The sequence below is a fragment of the Ictidomys tridecemlineatus genome, chromosome 5 (genome assembly GCF_052094955.1).
Source record: "Ictidomys tridecemlineatus isolate mIctTri1 chromosome 5, mIctTri1.hap1, whole genome shotgun sequence".
Taxonomy (NCBI): domain Eukaryota; kingdom Metazoa; phylum Chordata; class Mammalia; order Rodentia; family Sciuridae; genus Ictidomys; species Ictidomys tridecemlineatus.
Window position 1 is genome coordinate 194427811 of NC_135481.1, and position 12475 is coordinate 194440285.

The following is a 12475-nucleotide window of genomic DNA, read 5'->3' on the forward strand; positions in this document are numbered from 1 at the left end:
ACTGTAAAACTGAGCTAGGTGACCTTTCTAAATTTTATTTTCAGAGTGTCTCACTACATTGCTGAGTCTGGCCTTAAAGTTTTGATCCTCCTGCCTCAGCCTCTCTAGTAACTGAGATTAGATGAATGTAGTCTCACCACTGCACGGTCCCATTTCTTTTTTTTTTTTTTTTTTGGCATTGAAATGCTGAATCTGTTATGAAATCATGAAAATTTGCCATTGCCAAGCAAAATCATCTACAACAGTGTGCCTGGGTGCTTTAAAAAAAACTTCTGGCCTTTCTTTGCTTTGCCTTACACAAATTTATTCTACCTTTGAGATTCATGCAAGGGAGCATGATAGAAATGGAGGAGAGGGGGTAGGGCACACATGGTGCTGTATGCCTATAATCCCAGTGGCTTGGGAAGCTGATGCAGGAGGATTACAAATTCAAAGCCAGCCTCAGCAACTTAGTGAGGCCCTAAAAGACTTGGCCAGACCCTGTCTCAAAATACAAAATTAAAAAAAGGTCTAGGGATGTAGCGCAATGTTTGAGCATACCTGGGTTCAATCCCTGGTACCAAAAAAAACACCACCAACAACAACAAAAAAGGCCTTGGGGTGGGAAGAGCATGTACAGATTAGTTAGATCTGAGTTTTTAAATATGGTCCTCAGTAAACCTGCATTTCTTTAACTTTCTTAATTATGTTCTTCTAGCACTTGTACATTTCCCAATTAAAATTTCTTAGATAACTCATAATTACTTGTATTAAAAATCCCAACTCCATTCTATGGCAATGTCTATGCAATCTGACGTCAACTTCTTCTTTCACCTTCTTCCTAGTTCTTGCTATGTTACAATCACAACAGCCTCTAAAATCAGCCCAAACTGTTCTTATCTCTAATAATGCTGTTTCTACTTGACAGTGGGCACCATTTAGCTCACAGCTCACTACCAACTCTTCATTCCCACTTGAAATCATCATTGACTTGTTGTCTCTTGCACACACCAGACTATAAACAAATGCCATAGGCAGGGCTTGGCATGCTTTTTGACTCCGTTCACCCATGTCCTTTGCATTGCCTAGTAGGCAGCAGATACTTGGTGAGCCTTTGTCACATGAACTAATGGATGAATCGTCAAGACACTCAACTAAAACCTGAGTTCCCAATCAAAATGAATTCCAAACTTCTTAAACTGCCTACAAAGTCTCTGACAATCAATTATTAGCAGCCTCAGTATAATATAGAAACTCAGTTACACCTGCCAGATGATTATCTTCAGTGATTATTTCTATTCATTCAAAAGTGCTTCCAGAAGTGAATTCTGAGATTTTTCCGTATTACTGTTCACACACTTTTGTTTCAGGCTCTGCACTCACTAGACCCTCCCAGGGACAGCTCTGCCCCTAAAAAACTACATGGCTCACCTTCCACTTTATTCAGGTCTCTTTTCAGAAGCCATCTGTTCTGAGATGCCTCTCAGGACGATCCACCTTAGTCACTCTCCATCTCCTACTCTATTTCCCAGGTAAATTTTTTTTTTTTGGGGGGGGGGGTGCCAGGGATTGAACTCAGGGGGCACTCAACCGCTGAAATACATCTCCAACCCTATTTTGTATTTTTATTTAGAGACAGGGTCTCAAAAAAAAAAGCACCTTGCTTTGCTGAGGCTGGCTTTGAACTCACAATCTTCCTGCCTCAGTCTCCGGAGCTGCTGGGATTACAGGTGTATGCTACCAAGCCTGGCTTATTTCCCAGGTAAATTTTACTGGATATATTTTGTTTTCTTACATACCATGCTTCTCCCTCCACTAGACTATAACTCCATGACAGTAAGGACTTTTTTTATGTTTGCTCACTGTTCTCTCTAGGGAGCTTACAACAGTGATGGGCGCCTACCACTTATTTGCTGTACTATTTAAAAAATCTAGATACCCTTGACTGACTTTCGAATCAAAGTATTATTAATCTTCATATTTATTCTGGTCAACTGACAAGGGGTAAAAACACTGATTCTAAAACCATCCAACAGAATAACACCTAAAATGACAAATTTGGAGATATAAAGGTGGGCCTATTTTTAAAAACTGGGGCATGGGGGCTGGGGATGTGGCTCAAGTGGTAGCGCGCTCACCTGGCATGCGTGCGGCCTAGGTTCGAATCTCCAGCACCACATACAAAGATGTTGTGTCCGCCAATAACTAAAAAATACATAAATATTAAAAAAAAAAAACAAAAAAAACCGGGGCATGGACTGGGAAGTAGCTCCTGCCTCACATGTAGAAGGCCTTGGGTTGGGGGGGGGGGTCGGGTAAGGGGTGGGGGAGATGCAGATGACTAAACAAAAAAACCCCACCTGGGGTATAATATAAATATGAATGCTACAACCACTAAAAGTTAAAATACTACATAGGTTCTAGAATCATAATGTTAAAGGACTAATATTTGTCAACAAACCCTTTCTATGTAAACTCCTAAGCAACTTAATGAAACCCTGTCTCAATTAAAAAGGGGGGGGGCACCTAGGGATGTAGCTCAGTGGTTAAGCACATAAAACCAAACATAGGTTGAGCATCCCTATTGAAAAATTCTGAAATCATAAAGGCTCTAAAATCTCAAAGTTTCATATCTTGGAGCAGATCGGATTTTGGATTTTTGGACAGGGATGCTCAACTTGGTGAAGCCTATGCAAATATTCCAAAATCCAAAAAAATTCCGAAACTGGAGACATTTCTTGTTCCAGGTATTTCAGATAAGGATGCTAAATCTGTAGTTAGCTTAGTTCTGATTTAAGAAAGTATGACAAATCAAGAGAATTTTAGGGAACGCTTCAGTTATTCACAATATATCACCAAGACCAAGATTTAATTAATTGCCCACAGGTGAAGGTACTTTGACACTTCAAAATATTAGCAATATATAGTGTTGATATAAAAATACTCATATGGGGAGTGGGGTGCATGCCTGGAATCCCAGCGGCTTGGGAGGCTGAGGCAGGAGGATCATGAGTTCAAAGCCAGCTTCAGCAAAAGTGAGGTGCGAAGCAACTCAGTGAGACCTTTTCACTAAATAAAATACAAAATAGGGCTGGGGATGTGGCTCAGTGGTTAAGTGACCCAGAGTTCAATCCCTGTTAACAACCCCTCCCCCAAAACAAAACACAAAACCCCATTCATATTAGAAATGTAAAAATTCACTTCATCAGAACATGATAGTTTACTTTCTCCATGGATCTTTGGAAATCCCTACCAATTAAAAAATAAAAAAACAGGTACCATAACAATTCATTATGATAAATTTATCTAAATCCCAAATTCTTCTTGTTGAATGAATGGTTAGGCCTCTTCCTACAGGCCCACAATTATAAAGATTTTGTGAATAAAAGAAAAAGTCTTGGTATACTTCTCACAAAAAAGTAGACCAAGATGTGTGCCCTTCCCTTGAATTATTTCCTTCACACCAGAGAATAATTCCTGAGACCTTACATCTTGAGAGAATGAAAGAGATCTAACAAATGAAAACTATCTGGTACACATAACACGAGCAAGTGCACGTGCATACACACACACATATACCACCTCAACCTATCCCTCTGTTTCCCTCTGTTTAAATCACTGTAATCCGGGGCTGGGGATGTGGCTCAAGCGGTAGCGCGCTCGCCTGGCATGCATGTGGCCCAGGTTCGATCCTCAGCACCACATACAAACAAAGATGTTGTGTCCGCTGAAAACTAAGAAAAATAAATATTAAAATTCTCTCTCTTTAAAAAAATAAATAAATAAATCACTGTGATCCACCATGTGAAAATCAATTCTAAATTTCTTAAACTGCCTACAAAGTCCTATATAATGTGGTTCCTGGATAATTCTCCATTTTTGACACAGCACTATAGCAACCTGAATGTTCCTAAAAAAAAAATCCCAATATTCCAAGCCCATTTCCATCCTAGAGCTTTTGCACTTTGTATTCCCTTCCTGGAAAGTTCAGTTCCCTCACCTTTCCCTGAATGATCTCCATTCCAAATGTCACCTCCTCAGAGAGGCCTTGTTTACCTATCACATCATTCTGTCACTTGTCACTATCTGAAATCACCTAATTTATTCCTGTCTCCTCCACATAAAAGCTCCAAGAGATGGGTGTTCATTTTTGTTTTTTCCACTGTATTTGTATTCCCAGAGACTAAGTGGTTGTTTAATAAAGTTATAAAATGAGTAAAGAAATGCTCTCCCATTCATCCAATTCAGAATAGGAATTGGTTTCTCTGTCCCGGACCCCAGCTGATACAAATCCCAATAAGCACAAAAGAATTCCCTTGTATTGATGAAAAGAAGGGAAAGATAAAAGGTCATTAGCAGTAAGAGATTTACTCAAGAGCCTCAGGAATTATGGGGAGAAAAAACACGTGGGGGGGGGCACACACAAAAAAAGTCAAAGATGAGAAAAAGAGTAAAGGGTCCCCTTCTGTTCATCCACGGAAGAGTGATGCCTCTGCATCTTCCTTGTGGCAAGCATATGTGGGACTCAGCAGTAAGCACGACGAGACAAGACCACCAAAGAGCTTACATCCTAGCAATTAAGAAAGACAAGAAACAAGTAAATAATAACCAAATGTAGATAAAATAAATGCAGTGGGGCTGGGGATGTGGCTGAAGCGGTAGCGCGCTCGCCTGGCACGCGTGCGGCCCGGGTTCGATCCTCAGCAACACATACCAACAAAGATGTTGTGTCTGCCGAGAACTAAAAAAAAAAATTAAAAAAATAATAAATGCAGTGAAGTAAATAAAACTAGGATAATGTTCATGTATAGTCGAGGAAAAAGATTCTTATGTGAGTGGATCAGGACTCAGGGGAGGCCTAGGGTGAAGGAAACGTAAAGGAAGGGGAACCTGCCTTGCAAGATCTGATGTTGGCAATTTCCAAGCAATTGAAAGCACATGCAAATCTTCTAAGGTTGGGATGAGGTAGGAATACTTTAGAAAAGTCAGGTCAGTGTAGCTCCAATTGCTAAGGAAAAGAAAAAGAGACGGGGGTAGCGGTGGACCACGGCGAGCTCATGCAGGACCCGAATGAACCGCGTAAATAATAGCGGTCCCTTCAAAGCCGCTTTCCTAGGCACATGTTATCCACACCACTTTGCAGGTAAGGAAACGGAGGTTCGGGAGATGAAGTGACTAAGTTACACTCCAAGGGAGAGGCTAAGCGTGGAGTGAGCCCAGGCTCCACAGACGCGGGAATGCCATGTTACTGAGCAGTTATGTGCTGCTCCAAGCGCAAGGACAAGAGTTTAATCCTCACAAACAACTCAGCGAAGGGACATCGCAATGCCCCGTCCACTGCCGGGGAGAACGAAGCACAGCGTGACTGAAGGAGGGTAAGCTCCGGGCCTCTGCAGCGCCCGGAAGGGACGACCGAGCAGCGCCGGAACCCTCTCAACCCGAGCCTGGGCAGGCCTCTCCGCGCATATCCCGCTCTCGCTGCGGGCCGGCGCGCCGAGAACCGACGCGGTGGCGCCACCAATCAGGGGCGGCCTTCCCGTGCGGCGAGGCGGCGGGGCGACCAATCAGCGCGGCGCCAGAGGGGAAGGGGCGGGAACTCCGGCGGCCCACGTTAGGCCGCGCCTCAGCCGCCCTCGCCCCTCTCAGGCCCCGCGCCCGTCGGACCTGGCTGGAGACTAGAAGCCTCGGGATGCTAGGAAGCCTGTCTAGGCAGGCGCAGCCCTGGCCTGGGTGCGCGGCCCGAGGCACAGGCCTCCATTCCGCTCTCGCCCGAAGGCACGGACCCCAGTTCCCAGGGCTCAGGAAGTGCCGGGAGCGCCTCATCCCTCCCTCAGCGGGCTCCCAGAGCCACCCTGCTATGCCATGCAGGTCTCGCGCCTCACCTCGTAGGGATACGGTGACACAGGAGGGAATCCCAGCCGCGCACTGTAGCCGGCAATACCCACTCCCGCCGCTGCTCCGCCTCACATTCAAACCCTGGCAAAATGGCGCGGCGGCCAAGCGGTACCCAAAGCGCATGCGCGAGCGGCGCCCAGACAGGGGGCGAAGCCAAGAGTGCGCCGGCCCCTCCCGTGCGCCAAAGGCCAATCGCTCTGTGGCTCTGTTTCTTGCGCTGACGTCACAGGTGACATTGCCCTTTGGCCGTGACCCCTCTAATGGACTTCCCAGTCTCTGCTTTATGAAAGGAACGCAGATTCAGATTCAGCGAGTGGTTGCTGGACTGTGTGACCTACTTTGATGTCAGACTGGACACGTAGTAGAGCTCGGGTAACTGCCACGTTCGTGCACGAAGCAAAGGGACGGAGGAACTCCCCGCCCCTCGTGGGGCTTCTGTTTTAAAGGGAGAAATGTAATAAACAAATGAATTAAGAATTCCGTATCTTAGTAAGTGCTATAAGAAGAAAATTTAGAAAACCAGATGGTATGATAGTATGATAAGCAGTGACTTGAAAGGTAAATGGCATGATCAGAGAAGCCCCTCTCCCCCAACAAAAGAAATTGACGTGACTTTCAACAAGGAGACTCCAAGGCTCCAAGGTCAGCCTGGCAAACTTGAGCTTCCAGGAGGATGAGAACAGAGGCTCTGAGGCAGAATGACCTAGGCTGGGAGGGCCTTAATGGAGTTAGAGAAGCCAACAGGGGCCAGGTGATGTAGGTCTGATAAGACCAGGTCTTAAGTGCATCCATTACAGAACAAGGACCACATTTATATTTTTAAAGGCCTGACATTGCTGTGTAGGAGAATGAACTGCATGGGGGGAAAGGCTTGAAGCAGAGAGGCCAGTAAGGAGGCTGTTGGAGGCATCCAGGAGAGCAATAGGATGGCCAGGATTAGGGTGAGTAATGGTGCATAGGAAATAATCTTAGGTTGGGTTTTAGAGACGGAGCCCAGGAGGATCCAGTGATAACACCGAGAGTGTGCATGGGGGTGGGAGGGCAGGGACTAGTCCTCAGTTTGCCTACCTCTCCTTCCTCCCCTAGCAGACCCAGCTGCCTCCACTCAGAGCCCATCCTTTGGAATTAATAGCTTACTACTAATAGACCCAACCTGATCTTTTCTTAAAATTGGGAGCCATCTCACCACAAACCATGAAAAGATAATTTTGGCTTTACTATAAACTACTGAAAATTCTGAACCTGCTTGGAATGCCTGCCCGTGCCTTGAACTCACCCATGCCTGGCTCTCTGACCAGACAGCAGCCCTCTCTAAAACTAGTGATGCCTCACAAATCTTGGCCTTCCCTGGGCAGATACTGACCCTCTCTGAGGCTCTAATGACCTTCATGAATTCTGATGTCGGGGCCAGCAAAAAATTAGTGTGATGCTCCTCAGAGTTCTGTTATCTGTAACCCCCCTTCGTGAAACTTTCTGGGCTATAAAGCTGGGCTGCAGGAAAGCTGGGGTGGTGTCTTGTTCCCGCGGTTTTGGGTGGGAGAGGCAGCCCGGCCAGTCGAAATAATAAGCTTGCTTTAATTTGATTTTAATTGGAGTCAGTAGTCTGTTCTTGTGCCCTGGTCTAACATTTTGGAGTTCCCCAGCGAAATGACCCTGCCCGACCAGACCACAAGACCAGACTGCTGGAAATTCTAATCTGGCCTTCGCTCCAGGCCTCCAGGCTGGAGAGCCACTCTAGGGGGTGCGCACCTTGAGACATTCCAAGGCCTTGGAGTGAGCCTCAGTCCCCAGAGCACTGCAGTGAACTGCCGCACTATAACTATCAGCAAGCACCTGGTGGAGGAGGCCTCCATAGGTAAGTGGCGCCTTTATAAAATCTGGTGTCGTGTTTATAAAATCTGGTGTTGTGTTAAGGGAGATCTCTTCTGAAGACAGAGAGGTGGCCTGGCGAGGCTCACATATACTCCTGTCTGGGACAGTAACGAGAAATCATTCTGTCCTCTGTTCTACTCTGTAGGGAATTCCTCTGGAAGGGTAGAGAGGTACCAGCAGGCACGCACACGCTCCTACCGCTCCTACCCGGGGAGCTTTAGCAAGACATTGCAATGCTCCTCATTTTTTCTGTTTTGGCGCCGGTTTCTGTTTTCTTGTGTTTTGTTCTGTGTTCTATATATTTTTTGTTTGTTGGTTTTTGTGCCTTTTGATGTGTAACTTCTGTGGTAAAAACTTAAGGATATTGGATATGAAAATGGGTAATAAAGCAAGTAAGCCTGACCCCCTTTGGACTGTGTTTTAAGGAACTGTGATGAACTTTACCCCCCTTTGTTAAGCTGGAGGAGAGAAGCCCCTAGCTGGCTGCTGGAGCACACCCACTGCAGAGGGCAATGCCTCCTGGGGATCTAAGAACTGAGTATCTCCCAGGTTAACAGGTGAAACTCCTTTAAAACTCCTTGTCCCTCCAGATCAAGAGAGTCACAACCTTTGGGGCAGAGTCCCCTGTGTTTCTCCTTTGTTAGCAAAGCAATAAACCTCCCTTTTTCTTTTTCTCAAAACCCTGTCCTCATTATTAAATTGGCATTTATTGGCTTCAAGGTCAGGAATGGAACTTTCAGTTACAAATTTTGACACCTCAGAGGGAACACTATTGGAGCCCCGGGGAACTTTTTGAGAGCTGACCACTGAAATGTTAGGAGATATGGAGCGTGCCTGGGGTGGAACCAACCAGAGGAGCTAATCTTGTAAGTAAAAGGAGGGACTGAAGGACTCCCAGCAGCTGCCGAAGTCCTGTTGCTTCTGGAAATTCCCGCCTTCCTTCCCTGCAATGTAAGGATTATGCCACCTCTGTCTACTTAAAAAAAGAAAGAGAAAAAGAAAAAGGGGACACTAAATGAGTAAAGTCGCCACCGAGACCCTTGATTTTACATTTCAAGTTGCCGCTCTGTGAAAACATCTGGTCCCCTTGTGGAGACATCTAGGGTGCCACTGGTGTAGGAGATTTTTCTCTTATCTGCTCTGTTTTAAAAGTTTCTGTCAGCCATAGTCTGGAGCTCCTTTCTGTCTGTCTGTCCTGTGTCTTTGTTTCTGGCCCTTTAAGACATGTGCAATAATGTGTTGATATTATTAATTGTTTCTTGGGAATGATCTAGGCTGAATGTATGTCTAAAAGATGATGTTTTATTGTAACAATCTGGTATCTGAATGGGTTTTTGAAGCATTGCACAATCTTGCAGTTAAAGGTTGGGTTTAGGTAATTGTTTAGTTTATGATTTCAGATAATTCATGCCAGAGAACTTAAATACTTCGGATGGATAACTAAAGAACTCTACTTCCAAGTTGGCAAGTAACTTCCCAATCATTCAGTTTTTTTTCACCAATTTTGAATTGGGTAGCCTGGGAAAATGTCACTGTGTGTACCAGTGCATTACTTTGGACAAGGATAGTAAATCATAGTATGGTAGTATGGTATCTGTTGACAAAACAAGATGTAAAGATAAAAAATTTTGTGAATTGTATCTTAAACTTGTATCATAAGAACCTGAAAATTATGACTTATGGTTAAAATGCCTTAGGCATGAGGTGTCTGCTCAGAATAGCAGTTTTTCCCTGCTCCTTCCAGACCTCAGCCAGGACTTATGTTGAAATGCAAATAAAAGAAGCCTGCAAGTCTGCAAGCTCAGTAGGAGACTGATCTGAGGCCTTAAAAAAAAAAAAAAGAAAAAGCAAATTGTATGGTTTTTACTAATTACTGACCAGTCATTTTTCTAGGACTCTTGCTTTTTCTTAGATTCTGTATTTTTTTGAGCTCATGATTTTGATCCTACAGACCTAGATTAATGTTTCTCTGATCAGTTCTCCACCAACTGTGGAGTTTTTGAAACATTGCAATGGAGATTTCACCTGCGAAAAGCTACAAGGCCTTTACTATTGTGTTATGTGTGCACACTTGTGTTATGTATTGTATGTCTATATGTCCATATGTCCATATATCATATATATGATATACAAATTTTATATATATATATATATATATATATATATATATATATATATATATATATGGAGCACTCATAAAAACAAATTTTTAAAAAATGGATCCAAAGATCCTTAATTCACTTGATTTAAATAGTTCAATTTAAATTGGATAAACAGATAAAAATAAATGTCTTTCAATTTAAGCTTAAAAGTTTTTCTAGGTGTTCAAAAAAACTAATAAAATATTAATGTCTATAAAATGTCTAATATGCCTTGGTTCTAGGACTTTTCCTTCAATAAGAAAAAATGGCTAACACTGTTCAATACACTTGTCTAATATTTTGATAAAATAAGTAAAGTAAATTTGATATGGGATTACTCATTCATGAGTACTTTTGTTAGATATCTGATTGATTTACGAAGGTCTATATAAGTTTGTTTTTACAATCAGTCATATGTTAAAAAGACAAAAATTTCTTAAAACATAAGTTTACCCATAACATTGTGTTTATTGAGTTTTATTTTTTTTCTAGAGCAAGCAACCATAAAAATTAAACAACTGGTTAAATAAGAACTGTTATCTTACAGCATTATACTGTCATTTCTTTAAAAGCTAAACTTGGTTAATATAGAAACATCAATGTAATTATGATGCTATTAATGTGCTCATATCTTCCAGGTATACAAATCTATAAGGTAGAACTTTAAAAAGCATTATATCAAGCTGGTGTTCTAAAGTTGTATGGTAATTTTAAGCTTAAAAAATATATTGGGGATTTATTTACCTGTTATCAATAAGATATGTAAAGTTTTATATTACTTTTTACATTGGGGAACAATTTAAATGTATTTTTAAGTTGATGAGAGCCTAATCTACATAAAGGTTAATATTGTAAAGCACAAAGTATTTTGCTACCTTTACACAAAAGGTTAAAAATTTTCAGCCTTTCTTTAATTCATGTTTTAAATGTGATATCATATGGTGTTAGCTAAAGTTCATGTGACCTCAAACAATTTATGTAAACTTTGTAAAATGATATTTAAAAAACAAAGATCAGCTTTAGAACTAGAACACTTAAGATTTATGAAGAGCCCTGCCTTACCTGAGATAAGGCTCTGTGTCCCATCTTACCACATGTGAGAATGACTACGAAAGCAGTAGGCCAGATTTTAGTTCATTTAAAGTTATGTTCAAAAGTTGTTTTTTTTCTGTCAAGATTACTAGGATCTCAAACAGGGGATGTAATGTGTAACTCAGCCAAATTTCAAGGTAGCTATTACACAAACTAAATATGTTTTTACTCTTGTTAATTTTATTTTGTAATTTCCTTATAAATGATCTAAAGGTTCCCTGTTAATGTTTTGCAGAGGTGTTGCTTTAAGAACACAACCTGATGGGGCTGGGAATATGGCTCAAGCAGTAGTGTGCTCGCCTGGCATGCGTGTGGCCCAGGTTCGATCCTCAGCACCACATACAAACAAAGATGTTGTCTCCACCAATAACTAAAAAATAAATATTAAAAAATTCTCCCTCTCTCTCTCTCTCTCTCTCTCTCTCTCAAAAAAAAAACCAAAACAACTTGGGTTATTTAAGATAATAAGCCATCACCTACAAGACAGATAGGATAATACAGGCCCCAATTAATAAAAAAAGATAAATAATTGTAAAGTTATAGACATTAAAGCCCAGTACTCTTAATATAAGGCTGTTAAAATTTATTTGCTGGATGTTTAAGATTAAGATTTAAAATTAAAGTTAAATGAAAAGGGCCAAGAAAACCAATATTTGGCTTTTGCCCTCTGAGTCAGTCTGAATCCAGGGAACAGGGGACTTCTCTAAAGAGCTTTGCAACTCTGGGCCACATAACCTCCCGATCAGGGAGATTAATGAGACCACTGGAGAGCAGAAAGCCAATCAGTGCATTTGCTATGAAGAGGAGAGTCATCAGAGAAGGGAGACATCCCTGATGCTTCTGAGGGAAGCCACATGGTCCAGCAAGACTTGGATCCATCCTAGTGCAAATGGCACTAGCAGAACTGAAAAGCTGCTCTCAAGTTTCCCCAGGAATGACTCCCATAAAAACTCAGCTGGCTGTTAACAATAGATAGAAACAAAAGTCAGTCTGACTGCTTCATCTTAAACACTTAGCAAAGACATTAAAACCAAAACAGAGCCCTTCCTGGACATTTTAAATAATAATAATAATAATAATAATAATAATGATAATAATAATAATATTTTAAGGTATACACCTTATGTGAGCCTCCCAAAATAAGTAAGACTGGAGGTTACAAAGAAAGATTCTCAGACAGAAATGCCTGATAACTATAAAAATAGACTATCAAGAGAGCTGCCAGAGACAGAAGTTTTTAGTTTAAGGCCTACAGCTATTCCTAACCTACACAGGTAGACTTGGTGTTTGCTAGTATGATTATCCAGCCCTGAGTAACAGAATTAAAGGTTTCTCTATTAGACACAGAGGTCATACTAGTAAAAGGATTTTACATGATCAGATGATACTATTAAACTGTATCTTACGGAAAAGGACATTTGTAACACTAAAAGTTTAATGTTGTGTTTACATTCCTGATAACTTTAAAATTGTTAAAGATTTACATTTCTCTATAA

At 41.8% G+C, this 12475-nt stretch overlaps 1 protein-coding gene and 1 long non-coding RNA gene across 5 annotated transcripts in view; one reads left to right on the top strand and one right to left on the bottom strand.

Moving 5' to 3' along the window:
* Cse1l (chromosome segregation 1 like) overlaps positions 1–6014 on the bottom strand; it is a 44263-nt gene extending 38249 nt beyond the window's left edge. Inside the window, exon 1 of the mRNA XM_005325228.4 lies at positions 5862–6014. Within this exon, the coding sequence (XP_005325285.1) occupies positions 5862–5997 (136 nt within the window). The 5' untranslated portion in view covers positions 5998–6014. The remainder of the gene's footprint in view (positions 1–5861) is intronic.
* LOC110598135 (uncharacterized) lies at positions 5562–11380 on the top strand. Of its 4 annotated transcripts, none has more exons than XR_013439853.1 (4): positions 5562–6815; positions 7587–7729; positions 11064–11116; positions 11215–11380. It is a non-coding gene; the product is annotated as an uncharacterized LOC110598135 (long non-coding RNA). The 4 variants fall into 4 exon arrangements; XR_013439854.1 differs by having other exon boundaries at positions 5562–6246; positions 6700–6815; positions 11064–11380; XR_013439852.1 differs by having other exon boundaries at positions 11064–11380.
* Positions 11381–12475: the final 1095 nt, after the last annotated feature.